At 37.2% G+C, this 16,024-nt stretch overlaps 2 protein-coding genes and 1 long non-coding RNA gene across 5 annotated transcripts in view; 2 read left to right on the forward strand and 1 right to left on the reverse strand.

Moving 5' to 3' along the window:
• LOC127516853 (uncharacterized) overlaps nucleotides 1–16,024 on the reverse strand; it is a 54,034-nt gene that overhangs the window by 20,704 nt on the left and 17,306 nt on the right. The window lies entirely within an intron of this gene.
• Nucleotides 7,962–12,487, forward strand: LOC127515769 (gastrula zinc finger protein XlCGF57.1-like). The gene is made up of 2 exons (XM_051899862.1): nucleotides 7,962–8,246; nucleotides 10,854–12,487. The coding sequence occupies exons 1-2, from the start codon at nucleotides 8,093–8,095 to the stop codon at nucleotides 12,476–12,478; spliced, it is 1,779 nt and encodes a 592-aa protein (XP_051755822.1). The 5' UTR covers nucleotides 7,962–8,092; the 3' UTR covers nucleotides 12,479–12,487.
• LOC127516088 (gastrula zinc finger protein XlCGF8.2DB-like) overlaps nucleotides 12,670–16,024 on the forward strand; it is a 36,382-nt gene continuing 33,027 nt past the window's right edge. The window contains exon 1 of one of the 2 annotated variants that reach the window (XM_051900709.1): nucleotides 12,670–12,801. In XM_051900709.1, coding sequence (XP_051756669.1) covers nucleotides 12,753–12,801 — 49 coding nt within the window. In that variant the 5' untranslated portion in view covers nucleotides 12,670–12,752. Of the gene's footprint in view, nucleotides 12,802–13,814; nucleotides 14,036–16,024 lie in introns of those variants that run through there. The other variant, XM_051900626.1, reaches the window with a different exon arrangement.

The raw sequence follows: 16,024 nt of genomic DNA on the forward strand, positions 1-16,024 counted from the left end.
GAGAAAACATTCAATCTAATCCACTTTCCTGCTACACTGAATGCCTGCAGCTTTAAACTTTGTGTTCTTTTAATTAAACCAATCTATGAAGTTTAAACCAATATTAGTGCTAATTGTTACTGAATAACAACTTAAATCTGGTCTGTTTTTCACACAAAGGTATTGTACAGTGTGGAAACATGAAAGGTGTTTGGATCACATGGTAGCCACTAGACTCAGGCTGGCCTTTAAAAATGTTTTCTCCAGAAAGATTCTGACTTTTGGGAATTGTACAGATTTCTATAACCCTGTAAAGACTGATGCCTTCCCACAATCTCTTCCTACATACTATCTTTTATTGTCTGTCATTCCCAAGTTTCAGTAGCTGTGGCCATTCACCATGAAGGCCATCATTGGGGAATCCAGTGAATCTGCTGTACCTCCAAGAGCATGGAAACCCACGGCGAGGTCATGAGACAGTACAGGACATGTCACGATTATTTTTATCACTGACAAAAAGGAAATAGAGACGCAAATAGAATGTATTCACACATTTAAACACAAACAGAGCGACTCTCAGAGGCTCATTGATAACATGCGCTGTTTACAGTAGCAGAACAAACTGTTTATCTACATGTCTACAAAACAAATTAGCATCATTCACTGCCACTATGAGTCCACAGCATTATCAGAACTGTGGACAGATTCATGACACGCAAAAACAAAAAAAGCACGTGTCACACTAATGGTTCTCACGATCGCATGTTTATGACATGCTTACTGAACTGTGCTGAATTTGTTCTGGTGAGTTTGGAGGTCTCTAGACATTGAGATTGTATCAACTGTTTTTACATATGGTTGGAAATCATATGGAAACATTTCAGTCTATTTTTCCTGAAAATCTTAGCATTAGAACAGAATGGAAAATTGATTATTGACCTCTGTGAGAAACATGTTATTCAGTAAATAGATTTCAAGGCATAGCGAATGCAATTTTAACCTGCCATACTGGAACAGAATATTAAAAAAATGCTTACTGCAGCCCTGCGCACAGTATATGGCTGCATGACTGTTTTCTGCTAGCTGACTACTTTTCAAATGTCTTCCACTATTAGGGCTACCCACATAGTCATAAATACGTATTTTATAACATTTTAGTTTTTTCATCATCGCAAAATAACTACAGTATAAAGGGCCGTTCACACAGAACGCATTTGTCCATTCCACTGTGCAACTTTTCCATTGTTTTTTTATGTAAACACGTGCTAGACGGACGTGTTTGACTGTTGCGCTCGCGTCTCACGCATAACGCCGTGTTCTAACCAGATGTGACGCAATGCCGCGACACGTATCTTTTCCATGTTAATCTGAGTTTTTGTCCTAACCAGCCACGACGGCGACACACGACGATTCTATTTTAGAAACGGTTTCTATTTTTCTGCGACGTCGCAGCTGGAACGACAACACAAAGTATGGCAATGATAATCTCAGGTAATGTTTATGTGCTTTATTTAATGTTAAAAGCGTCTAATGTGAGTTTGAATATCATGTTGTGTGCCTTTTATAGCCGTACAGTGTAATATTCATAAATTTGAATATGTACTAATCCATTTTGTTGCGAGTGCCGGGAGCTTGTCGAGAGAGCCCGCCCACGGCTGTGATTTTTAATTGACTTTATCACGTTTCATAGTCACATTGTGTCTGGTGTGGAAAGACAAATTGTTTGTCGCTGGAATCTGTCTGGTTAGGACACGCTGTGACGCTGACTTCTAAAAACATGCTGCTCAAGTTAGAAGAAGTTCCAGTTTTAGAACGTTACGGGTTTTTATGGATGCCGTGATACTTTCGCCTGGCTCCACTGACTGCGTGCGCTCCGGAGTTTATACTTGATGCATTTGCTGTTGTACTATTCTTTGAAATGACAGGGGGTGATTCAGAGTAATTGTTCTCTAAACCATCAGGAAGTAGCAGTGAGAAGAAGTAAGATACACACGTGATGATATTTGTTTTTATTACACGTCACCAAACCCACGCTACAAAAGAACCAAAGAATCGTGTAAAATCCAGTAAACCTCTTCGGAAGCGGAGTCGCGCGCGAAGTTACAAAACAAAAATGCTGTGCACACCGCCACGCAAAAAGGGGTCTCGCGCACTCAATGCACACAACCGCCCACACCGCGATGATGTCATTTTTTGCCGCGCGCACCTTCGCAATAAATAAAAAAAAAAAAAACATAGGTCTACTTGTTTACATATAAGTACCTGGCAATTATTGCATCAATTAATAATAATTCAGAAGAAGAAAAAGATAATCTATGATAGTTTTTCCTATTTAGGATGCTGCTAAGGTCATTTAAAGTAAAATAAAAAATTTAAATTGTAAAATTTATTGTAAAATAATTATCATCAATGCCATTTCATGTTGTTGTCAAAGCATGCCATTTTATGGAGGTTGTGCGAGTGTGTGTGAATCTGCATTATCCAGCTTTTTGTGGCCCTCAGTCAATACCTCTGTCGCCAGTGTTGTTCTTCTGGAGCAAGTGTTTATGCATGTGTCCTTGTGCGTTTATTAGGGATGCACCGATACCAAGCTCACGTACTCGTAAAAATACCCCCGATACCAAAGACGGAATTTTCCGTGCACAGAGACACCGGCGGCAGCAGCAGAAACAATGTCAGCCAACATTACAACACACACATTGCGAACTGCATGCTTTCAGTCACAATTCGTTATCGATTAGTGAAGGCGGGATAGGCGGAATCGCGCTGAATGACACAGACCAGAAGCTCTCTCTCTCTTTCTTGCGCACGATCCCAGTTCTCTCAGACAGCACGCGATCAGTTCTCCTTGCGCCTGAATGGTCAAATGCACACATAGTTGTCAAAATGTCCATCGTGTGTACAGTCGGTTATGGCTTAAGTGGACGTAAACATTTGAAAACAGGATATGTGTCAGTATCTATGGATTCGGTCTTAAAGGGACCGTAGCCTATATTTGTCATTAATGTTAATAAAACAACAAAATATGTTAAATAAATGTATACATGGTAAATAAACCTATTGTATCTGAATAACAAGTTTATTTAAATTGTATCCCTATAGTATTTGTTGTATTGTTTGTAAGTTTCTTTTTATATAACAACAATTATATATATTGGTAATTATGCCCTTTGAAGGTTATTGGACACTGTGACATTTTTGTTCTTTAAGTTTGTGACAAGCACATAAAAATTATTACTTTTTTCATTAGAGTAATAATAAAGAAGCTGTCCTACATTCACTGTGTTGTGCTTGGAAAAATGCAACATCACCAAAAAAAAAAAAAAAAATGAGAGAGAGAGAGAGAAATGAATAAATGTATAGGCATTGGTATCGGCGAGTACTAGAAAAAAAGTATCGGTACTCGTACTCGATACTTAAAAAATGGTATCGGTGCATCCCTAGCGTTTATGTTTAGTGGTTTTTCTTGAACACCTTTTGATTCAATCCTGTTTTACAGCAGGTGGTTTCAGCATCCCCCAACCGCACCTTGAGCTGAAATAAAGAGACTAAATAATGTGTTAATGAACATTTTACATGTTTGTGTAAGGGCTTGGTTTCATAGCAAATATTATTAGTTTACTATAAAAGTATACATCATGTTTTACATTGTTGTGAGGCTAGAATGTCCACACAAGAATATAATATTATAAAAATAAAATAAATGTAATAAATAACATCTTAATGGTTTGTGTGAGAGTTAGGTCATATAAAATAACATTAACTCGATATAAAAACAGTATAAATGCCCATCATGATATAGAAAAACACATGTGTGCGTAAGCGGGTTCTGTTGTTTTGAATATTTCATGCCTATATCAATGTGAAATTTGATTTCTTATCTAAGGAGTTTATGATTAGGTATTATTGTGTGAATGATGCTTATGATAAGGGAAATAACTTGCACACATTCATCAAACTGCAAAACAGGAATATGAAATAAAGGCAAAGTCAGGAAAAGAAATGTAGAAGGCTGTGATCAGAATGGAATAGCATATTAGCATATATTGGTCTACTATTTTTTAGAAAGAGTATGTAAAACAATGCATTACACAACAGACCTCATTATGTTGCATGTTGTGTGCCGTCAAGCTCAGAAATGAATAAAGTTATTTACTCTTGGCAGGTGAATTAAAATCATGGCTTGTTTGATATGGTTTATTCTTCAATCTTTACACACAAAAAACTGGAAGGTCAAGTGTGCATTATTTACTGCACATTATTTCAAAAGCAGCAGACTGAAATGTTGCACACTGTGCACAGCATACATGCTTTATACCGCAGAAACAGTGACTACTAGTATGAGTTTCCAAACCTAGCATGAATCTCATATGGCAGTAACAAAAATAAATGTAGACAGAAATATGAATGATGGCTTTGAAGACAAGAGGAGAAAAAAAGAGGCTAGAATGAGAGGTTCTGAAGTGAAGTGAGTGGCTTAAAAAACGCACACAGTCCTCATGTGTCATGAGTCCCCTGCAGTCGAACTACTGACTTTGATGAGAAAGTCTGTATGAAGTTTTGGACCATCCTGTCGATCAGAATAAACATCCACTTGGAAGCTCCAAGGGGAAAAGTCAAAATCCTGTGTTTAGAGAGAGTATGTCCAGGCTTCATAATGTGCAGAAGGCAGTAAGTCAATGAACAGTACAAATGTATGATTTATGTATTTGAATTGCATATACATTTAGGGTAAACTGTAATTTATTATATTCATTTCAAATACATAAATCTTACATTTAAGCCTAAATATTTATTTAAGTGTAGATAGATAGATAAACAGACAGACAGATAACTTTTCTATCGCGCCATCAAACAGGGAACAGAGGGATCTGTACTAACAGCACAACCTTCAGAGCTCCATTCATCCATCCACCCACACATCATGGCTCTTTTTTTTATCTTTCTCACTGCACGGTCTCTTCTGCACTTACAACCAAGTTCATCAAAAATTAATTATTCATACACGCATGTTGAACTGACCAATCAGGATCATGCAATTTCCCATGATCCTGAGCTGAAAGACTCAGCATAATCACAGGCAGAATGTGCCGCTTTTTTACCACAGATGTTAATATATATATATATATATATCCTGCTGATTTTATGTCAATGAAAAGGGTTTTGAAAGTGTTTAAGCTAATTATATAGTCTGCTGCTGCTTTATAAGCTTGTTAATGAGATAAACATCGATGCTAATAACCAAGGACATCATACTCAGGACTTTAAGCTTACTGAATCCAATGTGAATATTGCGGGTCTTGATGGAAACAGGATTTTGTCCGTTTTTTCTGCTTTGTTAAATAATTATTATGACATAAAAAGCCATAATTATGAGATAACAAAAGTCAAAATTATGGCAAATTATAAAATTATAAAAAATCGAAATGATGACATGCCATTTTGTCATTCATGTTGGGACAGTTAATCCAAAAATGAAAATTGTCCCATGATTTACTCACCCTCAAGCCATCCTAGGTGTATATGACTATCTTCTTTCAGACGAACGCAATCTGAGATATATTTAAAAATATCCTGGCTCTCCAAAACTTTATAATGGTGAAGCCAAAAAATAAATGCATCCATCCATCATAAATATAATCCATACGGCTCCAGGGGGTTAATAAAGGCCTTCTGAAGCGAAGCAATAGGTTTTTGTAAGAAAAATATCCATATTTAAAACTTCATAATCTAAAATAGCTTCTGGCAGACAGCCAAAGTAACCCCTCGCGGTTCAAACATATAATTTTTAAATATGGATATTTTTCTTACAAAAAACCCATGATCGATTCTCATTGGCTGTCAATGTTTTTATCATTCATCAGCTGAAAAAAAATCGTTCTGAAAGTGATTTTAATGATATCGTTCCCATGTGCTGTTATCGTTAGCCTATAGATGTCATGTGGACTCTGCTATTCTTTTAATTTGAGAATTATTTTTATACCTTTATCGTTATTGGTACAAACAGGCCTGTATTCTGTTAAAAGAAACTGTACAAATCTGGTTTATTTAAGACTTCATCAACTGAAGTTTATAAACAAGTGTGTTTGTGACAAGAAATTAAAACATTTAACGACAGCCTTGTGTGTTGGTGGCACATTAGAGCTCTTGCTGTTATCTGTTGTCATTTTTGACACCAGTGTTGAATAGTGAATGAGCAAGAGGAACACTCAGGCTTACAGTAATTAACTCTGTGTTTGTGTGTGTCTGTGTACGTTTTTATTATCCTAATGGGAATTAAATTTCCGAAAATGGCCTAAAAGGTAATAGCATTAAATATTAAACCAATTTCTGGGCAGTGGGCATGTCCCCAAAAGAAATAAAGGCCCATGAATACAACAAACTGATGGTGAAATTTATATTTAATAATGCCAAATGTTATATTTTAGTGTTAGGGTCAGTCTGTTATTACCTTATATAAATTCACAATGGATAGAACTTATGTATCACTTAGATGGATACATAATAGTGTATGTTTGTGTTTGTAAAACAAAGAAACAGCAAATGTGAGGTTTTCATTTCCTCTCTCATCCCGAAGACCTGTATATAACCTCATCCCTCCAAAACCGATCCAATCTTTGTGCTTCTGTTCTGCTATATGCTTCACTAAACTAGCCTTCATCAAGATACGTTTTCAGCATCTCAAAATCTCCAGATCTCATTTAATCTCAAGAGTAATTAAAAGAGGAAAGCAGGGCAAAGAGGACAAAACATTTTCATCTCCATATGAATACTACTGCTAAAGCAATAATCATACAGATATAATAAATTTTCATATGTTATCCACACAGACACTCATCCTTTCACAGAGTAAACTGAGGTGCGGAAAATGCATAGAGAAAAAAGGAAAAGCTAAAGATACTTTGCTATGCTTTGCTGTATAAATATATAACGACATTGCTGTGCACAGGATCATTTATAAGCCTCATTAGCACTGTGAGGGACAGATTTCCTCTGCAACTAGGTGCAACTACACAAACTATAACTTTCAAGGATGTATAATAATTATTCCTGTTCCTCTGTAGATTGTAACTGCTCACGGAGTTTGAATAGAGACCGCTTTTACTCATTACAGTAGCGATAGGAGAACGGAGCTTTTACACACTTCGAATAAGGTGAAACAATTGTTTTGTAAAATGATTCTCCACTGAAACGCTGGCGACACCTGCTGGTCAAAACATGTAAATGCAGCGGGAACACAGAACACGAGAAAGACACTTTTACAAAACAAATGTAAATTGCATGAAACCTCAAATGTAATCTACAAGTCAGATACCCTTAAACATGGTGTGTTTTTTTTGTTCTTTTATTAATTTGTTTAGTGCATTTTTGAAAGGCATTAGAGACAATTAAATATAACTCTCCACTTTACACACACGCGTGTTTGCTCATTAAAACTGAACCTAAATTATGAAACTGAACAGAGATCAGTTAAAACTATATTACACTGGTTCATGTAGTCAACAGATAGGCGAACCAATAACAACAACAACATTCCTGTAGTGTATTTTTTTTTTTTTCCCCTTAAATACATTGTAACATCAACTTATTACAAATTTAGCTGTGTAGTAAACTTGTTTTAGATCTGTTACCGTATCAGGTTTGGCACAAATGCAACCACTTCGCAAGTTTAAAATATTCTAACTGAGCTTAATTTGTATTATTTTATTAATTTGTAGTGGTCACAAGGTTGGCCATTTATATCCAATTAATATCACAATATCATTTTTTCCATTACACACACGTTCAAAACCGAAGCTGTACCTACAGATGACTATACAACTGAATCGAAACCAGAACCAGAACTGGTTCTTGTATTAAACAGGCTACTAACGCCCCCTTGAGGTGAAGCATCGAAATTTGAAAAAGATTCGAACCAGTATATGACGTAATAAAGCATCGTTTGCTGAAATCACGTGACTTGGCCACTTTGATTCGCGCTCCGAACCACTGATTCAAAACAAAAAAATTGTCAACCATTCGGAGCTTAATGTTTGGGTGTTTTGAAAGCGCTTATTTCAGTAAATCAGTTTTGGTTGTGTAATTTGTTTTAGAGGATAGAGTGAACAAAAAAATGACTGATGGAGAGATCTGTGAAATAAACAGGATCGAACATTTCCAGGTGATAAAGACGGAACAGCATGAAAACGATCAGACCTCACAGGTACCAGATGTGAAAACGAAAACCTGCAATTCGACACATAGGCAGTGGAAGAATAAAAAGCAGTGTAAGTTGGTTATTCACTTAGAAAGAATCAATTATGTTAAAAGAATCGGGACATTTTTTAAACATGATGTATGCCTAAAATTTAGATAGCCTACATAGTTACTCCAGATGTTGAAATGTCCGCAATAGTTGGGAATTTGTCAGATCGACTTACAATTAGCCTATTAAATTTTAAATTAGATGACTAAAATTGAACCAGAGATCCAATTGCTGCAGCAGAAGCGATTTTTAGATGATTAAAATAATTTCTAAGATATTAATTGTGATCATTAGTAAAATTTACTGCGAAATAGAGCAAAATCAGTAAATTGGGCCACATTTTGACAAATCATAAAACAAATGCAGCATTAAAATAATACTCAATTTTACAAAGGCGTTCTCATGAAAAAAAAAAAAAAGTTATGAACACAACGCCAGGTGCCTTCCTCCACGTGAATTCAGGTAAAACAGGAAAACTTATAATATAATTAAAATAACAAAACTTTTTAAAAAATGTATTTTTGTATTAATTTTTAAGTATTCCAGAGTGGTGTAATAAAATTTAAAACATGTTGAGTACTATTTCTAGCCTGATCTGCTGTAAAGATCGGATAATTTCTTCACAAACCGTGGAAACATTTTCATTTCTTCCATCTTAGTTTATACTTTAAAATGCAGTTATCAGAAAAAGCAGATGTCTATGCATCTTCTGTGACAAGTGTGATTTCAGTTATTGAGTCACAAAACATTTTGGATCCTCTGTTTACCCCTTTATTAACAGATACACTCCTGCACGGCTAATTCACGCCTGTACAATAGGTGGCGCTGACTGAGAATACATGTTTTCTTGTGTATGTATCTCATAGTTTTTTTAACCTTGTATGCTGCACAACATTAAACAGTTAGAGGGTTAGTTCACCCAAAAATTACAAATTCTGTCATTAATTACTCAACCTCATGTCGTTCCAAACCCGCAAGACATTCGTTCATCTTCGGAACACAAATTAAGATATTTTTGATGAAATCTGAGAGCTTTCTGTTCCTCCATTGACAGCCTACGCAACTACCATTTTCAAGCCCCAGAAAGATAGTAAAGACATCATTCAAGTAATCCATGTGACTCCAGTGGTTTAACCTCTATTTTATGAAGCGACACAAGTGCAAAAAAACACAATTTACCACTTTATTTAAAAAAAATTAATCTCTGACAAGTTCACGCAACATCTGCTCTCGCATCAACACAACACGTATACGTCGTGGTGCTCTCGTAAATGCGTGTTGAAGATTAATATTTTGTAAATAAAGGGGTAAATGTGCAAAACAAAACAAAAAATCGCTTCATAAAATTGAGGTTAAACTACTGGAGTCTCAGATTACTTTTATGATGTCTTTATTACCTTTCCTGAACGTGAAAGTGGTAGTTGCGTAGGCTGTCTGTGGAGGGACAGAAAACTCTTAACCTCAATTTGATAAAGCGGTGCGAGTGCTTTGTTTGCAAAAAACACAATTGACCAAAATCCTGCGTTAGCGTCAGTTCTGGCAGGTCACGTCAGTCAAGCTCGCATCAGCTGACTCCCAGGTGACTCTCGTCTACCTATAGGAATACGACGCCTATCACAGCATCCATATATAAGCTCCTCAGTATTATCAGCAGCTATCACATTTCTCAGGAGCTAATTACCCTCCTCCATCCCCAGCTCCTCCTCTCTTCAGTCAGGACTGGCCTTATGATTCCCCTGAATCAAACAAATTCTTGAAATATGTGTACATGTTAAATTATTAACATATCATGTTGGTTCTGTTCTGTTTACCCTAAGGGTGCTCTCCCTGCTCTTATCCATGCTAGGCTGCGTGGATGCGCAGGTAGTTCTTGCCCAGAACAGAACCATACCGCCAATACAAACTCTATGCAATTATCAATCATATTTGACGATAGTGGTCCTGATAGAAATATTAATCTCTGACGTGCATTAGCGGTAGCCTACATGAGTAGCGCACACACGGAGCAGAACACTTAGCAGAGCAAACTGGGTGTCAGTGCAGACTTACCTGCTCAGCCAGAGTCGCTTTGAAGTTGTACATCTTCAGAAGCCATGCTGCTCGCAAAGCATATATTTTCGGCTCATATTTTTCTCTTTTGGCCGATAATTTTCGGCAGCCGAAATTTCGGTGCATCCCCCGTACACTGGTTTTCAAAACAGCGCCACCAATCTCGCTCTTTTGTGCAACAGCAGCGTGATCTAAAGCACAAATCTAACTGGATGGCATGTTTCATCGCGGTGTGAAAAATTGACACACTGGTCGAAAAAAATCTTGCTTTGATGTGCCACAATTGATCAAGCCCGGTGTGAATAGCTCCATAGGGATCTAGATTCGTGTCACTTGATTGCGGCCTTAACTGTGTCTAATTGAGGGAAATGCTATAGAGCAATGCAAAAAATAAATAAATAAAACTATTTATTCTATAACCATTACCAGATTTAATAGCAATAACGTGACATATTTAAACTTTATTATTTCAAATATACAATTACCTATGTTGCATTATGTCACTGAATTTGGTTGCAGATCTCTAACTTTGTCTCAGCTTTATTGTCCTTTGACATTGATCTTTTAACGTTCATTTTAGATCTGAAGGAACTGAAAGAAGCTTCTGTCACTTGTCATCAATGTGGGATGCATTTCACAAAGCAAGCAAGCCTTAAGCAGCACATGAGAATTCACACTGGAGAGAAGCCGTTTACCTGCCCTCAATGTGAAAAGAGTTTCAGATTGAAACAACATCTTGAGAATCACATAAAGCTTCACACTGGAGAGAAGCCTTTCACCTGCCCTCAGTGTGGAAAGAGTTTCACAGTGAAACAAAACCTCGAGGTTCACATCAGAATTCACACTGGAGTGAAACCCTTCACCTGCTCTGAGTGTGGAAACAGTTTCACACAACAAGGACAACTTAAAAGTCACATGAGAAGTCACACTGGAGAGAAGCCTTTCACCTGCTCTCAGTGTGGAAAGGGGTTCACAGTGAAACGAAGCCTTAAAGGTCACATGAGAATTCACACTGGAGAGAAGCCTTTCGCCTGCGCTCAATGTGGAAAGAGTTTTACAATAAAACGAAACCTTGACGGTCACATGAGAATTCACACTGGAGAAAAACCTTTCACCTGCTCTCAATGTGGAAAGTGTTTCACAGTAAAACACAACCTTAAGAGACACATGGGTGTTCACACTGGAGAGAAGCTTTTCACCTGCTTTCAGTGTGGTAATAGTTACACAGTGAAACGAAACCTTGAGAGTCACATGAGAATTCATACTGGGGAGAAGCCGTTTTCCTGCCCTCAATGTGGAAACCGTTTTTCAGTGAAACGAAACCTTGAGCAGCACATGAGAATTCACACCGGAGAAAAGCCTTTCACCTGCCTTCAGTGTGGAACGAGTTTTACGGTGAAACGAAATCTTAAGAGTCACATGAGAATTCACACTGGAGTGAAGCCTTTCACATGCTCCCAGTGTGGAAAGGGTTTTACTGTGAAACGAAACATTGAGAATCACATGAGAATTCACACTGGAGAGAAGCCTTTCACCTGCTCTCAGTGTGGAAAGGGGTTCACAGTGAAACGAAGCCTTAAAGGTCACATGAGAATTCACACTGGAGAGAAGCCTTTCGCCTGCGCTCAATGTGGAAAGAGTTTTACAATAAAACGAAACCTTGACGGTCACATGAGAATTCACACTGGAGAAAAACCTTTCACCTGCTCTCAATGTGGAAAGTGTTTCACAGTAAAACACAACCTTAAGAGACACATGGGTGTTCACACTGGAGAGAAGCTTTTCACCTGCTTTCAGTGTGGTAATAGTTACACAGTGAAACGAAACCTTGAGAGTCACATGAGAATTCATACTGGGGAGAAGCCGTTTTCCTGCCCTCAATGTGGAAACCGTTTTTCAGTGAAACGAAACCTTGAGCAGCACATGAGAATTCACACCGGAGAAAAGCCTTTCACCTGCCTTCAGTGTGGAACGAGTTTTACGGTGAAACGAAATCTTAAGAGTCACATGAGAATTCACACTGGAGTGAAGCCTTTCACATGCTCCCAGTGTGGAAAGGGTTTTACTGTGAAACGAAACATTGAGAATCACATGAGAATTCACACTGGAGTGAAGCCTTTCATCTGCTCTCAGTGTGGAAAGAGTTTCACAGTGAAATATAACCTTAATATTCACTTGAGAATTCACAGTGAGTCAGTTGATTAGACACTAAAGCAGAACATTCCCATTACCTTTTTTTTGTTTGTTTGTTTGTTATAAGAACATGAATGTGAAGAACATGCAAATTTCTGTTTAGATGCAGAGTTATTATACACAAATAACTAGGGCTATTGCTAATTTCTTATGACTTCATTTTGTGCCACGTGCTCTTCCCCTGCATCAGCCTCATTGCTACAGAGAAGTTAACTTGACAATATGTTTGAATAACGTTGAATTTCAGACAAAAATCATCCTGAGGGAGAAAAGCTGGCAGGTGGCAATGAAACTTCTCAAAGGCACCAAACATTTTAGAAGAGAAAATTCTGCAGGTATGTCATTAGTATCTCAAGGATACACGTGACAAAAGCTCTTTAATCCACTGTACTGTGTTCTGTTCTTTCTGGTTATTTTCTCTTTTCTTTCCACTCTGCTGTAACAATATGAAAAAGACAAAAAACACTGCGCTCTTGTGGTCTGCTCTTATGCTTTATTAAACAATATAGACTAATGTTTTTCTCCTAAAATCCTCTGTTTCACATGCGCTTTTCACTTCTAATCCTTTAGCAGAATTGGGGATATTTCCAAAGCAGGGACATGCTAAGTGTATCTGTCAATATGCACTTTGAAATATATATCAATGTTGTAGTTAATGATGGAACTTTTTTGATAAACAACACGTTACATAATCTAGACTGAGCAGGCTCTCAGAAAGGAGGGGTTTTGAGAGACTGAATCTTTGGTCAAGTCATTTTTTTTTTAAACATTGATGCAAATAAATCTATTGTAGGAGACCTCCAAAACAAAATTAGGAACCTTTATAAGCATAATAGGGTGGCTTTGATGGTACGCTCGAAACACCTTGCACTAGCGAGATCTGCTTGTCACAATGGTGTAAATTAAAAAAGAACGAGCCAAACATGTATAGGGCAATTTTACACACAAATTGCAAATTTAATGAAAGTGTAGCGCTATTAAATATAATCTACAAATCCGAAAAATTTGTGTTCTTAATTGTGTGTTTTCTGGGAGGACTTGGCTAATCTATTGACAATTGTCACTTTTCATATTTACACATGTTTGCACACTAAAACTGAACCTAAATTGTAAAACTTAACCGATATCCGTTAAAAACCATATAAGACACAGGTTCATGGGTTCATAATGCAGAGTTTTATTCTATAAATAATAATGTACTGTATACACGATGAAGCTGACCAGTTCGACGCCCCTAGTGGCGAAATATCGAAATGTCTAACTTCTCGATCAGTTTGATTCAAGCTTCGAACACTGATTCGAAACAGAAGATTCGAAAATGTTTCGAAGCTTCATGAAGCAGTGTGTCCATCACTACATTGAAGGTGCGCTTATTTTTATACCAAGTAACCTTTGGTTGTAGATCTCAGTTAGAGAATAGAGTGAATCTAACCTGACTGATGGAGCGATCTGAGATAAAATGGGGTGACCATTTCCTGGTGATAAAGATGGAGCACAATGAAAACAACCAGGCGACGCAGGCAGCAGATGTGAAGACGGAAACCTGCCATTCGCCATCTAGGCAAGAATGTACGGATAAAAGTCGGTGTAAGTTGGTTATTTATCACAAATAAATCACGATTAATGAAAAGCCACGTATTTCAAATTGTGCTTAAATGCATCACTGTAAGCGCGCGGTTTTTTTTTGCGGTTTGATGTCGCATGTGAATTCAGGCGGCGCGGTCCTCTGTTCCGAAATATTTCCCTCCCATAATGATTTTAATTTTATAGTTCTTAATTTTTCTTGATGCGTGGAACAGCGAGGCTAAAGCTCAAGCCCCGGTTTGCATGTTCTGCCCGTGTCTTTGAACTGTGTGTGGGTGCTGTGAGACTGTGGCTGTATGTCACACAGTACAGACTAATATGCCTTTTAGGTGGATTATTGTGCTTTCAGCCCCAACAGCAGAGGCGCTTTTTGCCCCAAATACCATACTTTACATATTCTTCCTATTCTTGAAAAACTGTTGTTTTAATTACCTTGAAAAAAAACTGAAAAACATTAACAAGAACATTGTCTCAAAATGTAATCAATTTTATCAGTTCGCATTTCCTACTTAAATCTACAACACTTTTAAAAACATTAAATATTAGATGAAATTAGCACAAAATCACCTTTGCGATCGAGTCAAGGATCAGCCAAATGTCCATATGCATGGTAAAACAGGGTTGTTAAAGGGTTAGTTCACCCAAAAATGAAAATTCTGTCATTTATTACTCACCCTCGTGCCGTTTTACACCCGTAAGACCTTCGTTGATCTTCGGAACACAAATTAAGATATTTTTGTTTAAATCCGATGGTTCAGCGAGGCCTGCATAGCCAGCAATGACATTTCCTCTCTCAAGATCCATTAATGTACTAAAAACATATTTAAATCAGTTCATGTGAGTACAGTGGTTCAATATTAATATTATAAAGCGACGAGAATATTTTTGGTGCGCCAAAAAAAAAAAAAAAAAATAATGACTTATTTAGTGATGGCCGATATGAATCAGCGTGTCGAATCATGATTCGGATCGCTTGTCAAACTGCTGAAATCACGTGACTTTGGCGCTCCGAACTGCGGATTCGACACACTGATTCATTACGCTCCGAATCTTCCTGAAGCAGTGTTTTGAAATCGGCCATCACTAAATAATTCGTTATTTTGTTTTTTTTTTGGCGCACCAAAAATATTCTCGTCGCTTTATAATATTAATATTGAACCACTGTACTCACATTAACTGATTTAAATATGTTTTTAGTACATTAATGGATCTGAGAGAGGAAATGTCATTGCTCCCTATGTAGGCCTCACGGAGCCATCGGATTTAAACAAAAATATCTCAGTTTGCGTAATGTCTTACGGGTCTGAAATGGCATGAGCGTGAGTAATAAATGACAGAATTTTCATTTTTGGGTGAACTAACCCTTTAAGAATAGTTCTTAAAGTGAATTTTTGTGCCATCTAGTGGTTTAAAGGATAATAAAGTCAAATGTGCCTTTTACCCCAGTGCAGCTTTAGCCCCATTAGCCTATAGCTTCAAAAGTTGGACACTTAGAAGACGGATACCAGTTTAATCTTGACCTGCTTGATTTGTAATTTTTTTCCACAGCAAAGCTCTAGTCCGTAAACCCCTTGGTAAGTCTACTAGTCAGAATTGTGGAAAAATAGGCATCCTTCATGTTTAACATATATTTCCAATATACATGCAGATCGCGTTAATACAGAATCATCTGTTTTAGGTCATCTGTTTAGAGCCTAATTTGTGAAAACTTTCATAATTACATTTTATTGCGGTAAAGTGTTTTTCTCTGCTCTGTCGTCTTTTTCTTGTGTAATAAAGACAAACAAGCTGTGCCAATGAATAATGATCCAAAATCAGCTTATAAGTTTAAATGTGGTCATCTAGTTGAGTCATACTAGGCTCAAATAAACTATTTCACAGCACAATTTTTTGTCAGTTAACCCTTACTTGAGTCCTTAACATCACTATTCTGATTTGTGAAATCTTTCACAGCACATTGTTTTGTTAGTTAAC

This window comes from Ctenopharyngodon idella, chromosome 1 (assembly GCF_019924925.1).
Source record: "Ctenopharyngodon idella isolate HZGC_01 chromosome 1, HZGC01, whole genome shotgun sequence".
NCBI classification, from domain to species: Eukaryota; Metazoa; Chordata; class Actinopteri; order Cypriniformes; family Xenocyprididae; genus Ctenopharyngodon; species Ctenopharyngodon idella.

What these genes read in the sequence shown, in the direction of transcription:
- LOC127515769 (XM_051899862.1), top strand. Translation starts at nt 8,093, where the DNA reads ATGACTGATGGAGAGATCTGTGAAATAAACAGGATCGAACATTTCCAG. An exon ending in GTGGAAGAATAAAAAGCAGT is followed by an intron (nt 8,247 to 10,853) that starts GTAAGTTGGTTA and finishes CGTTCATTTTAG; the next exon opens with ATCTGAAGGAACTGAAAGAA.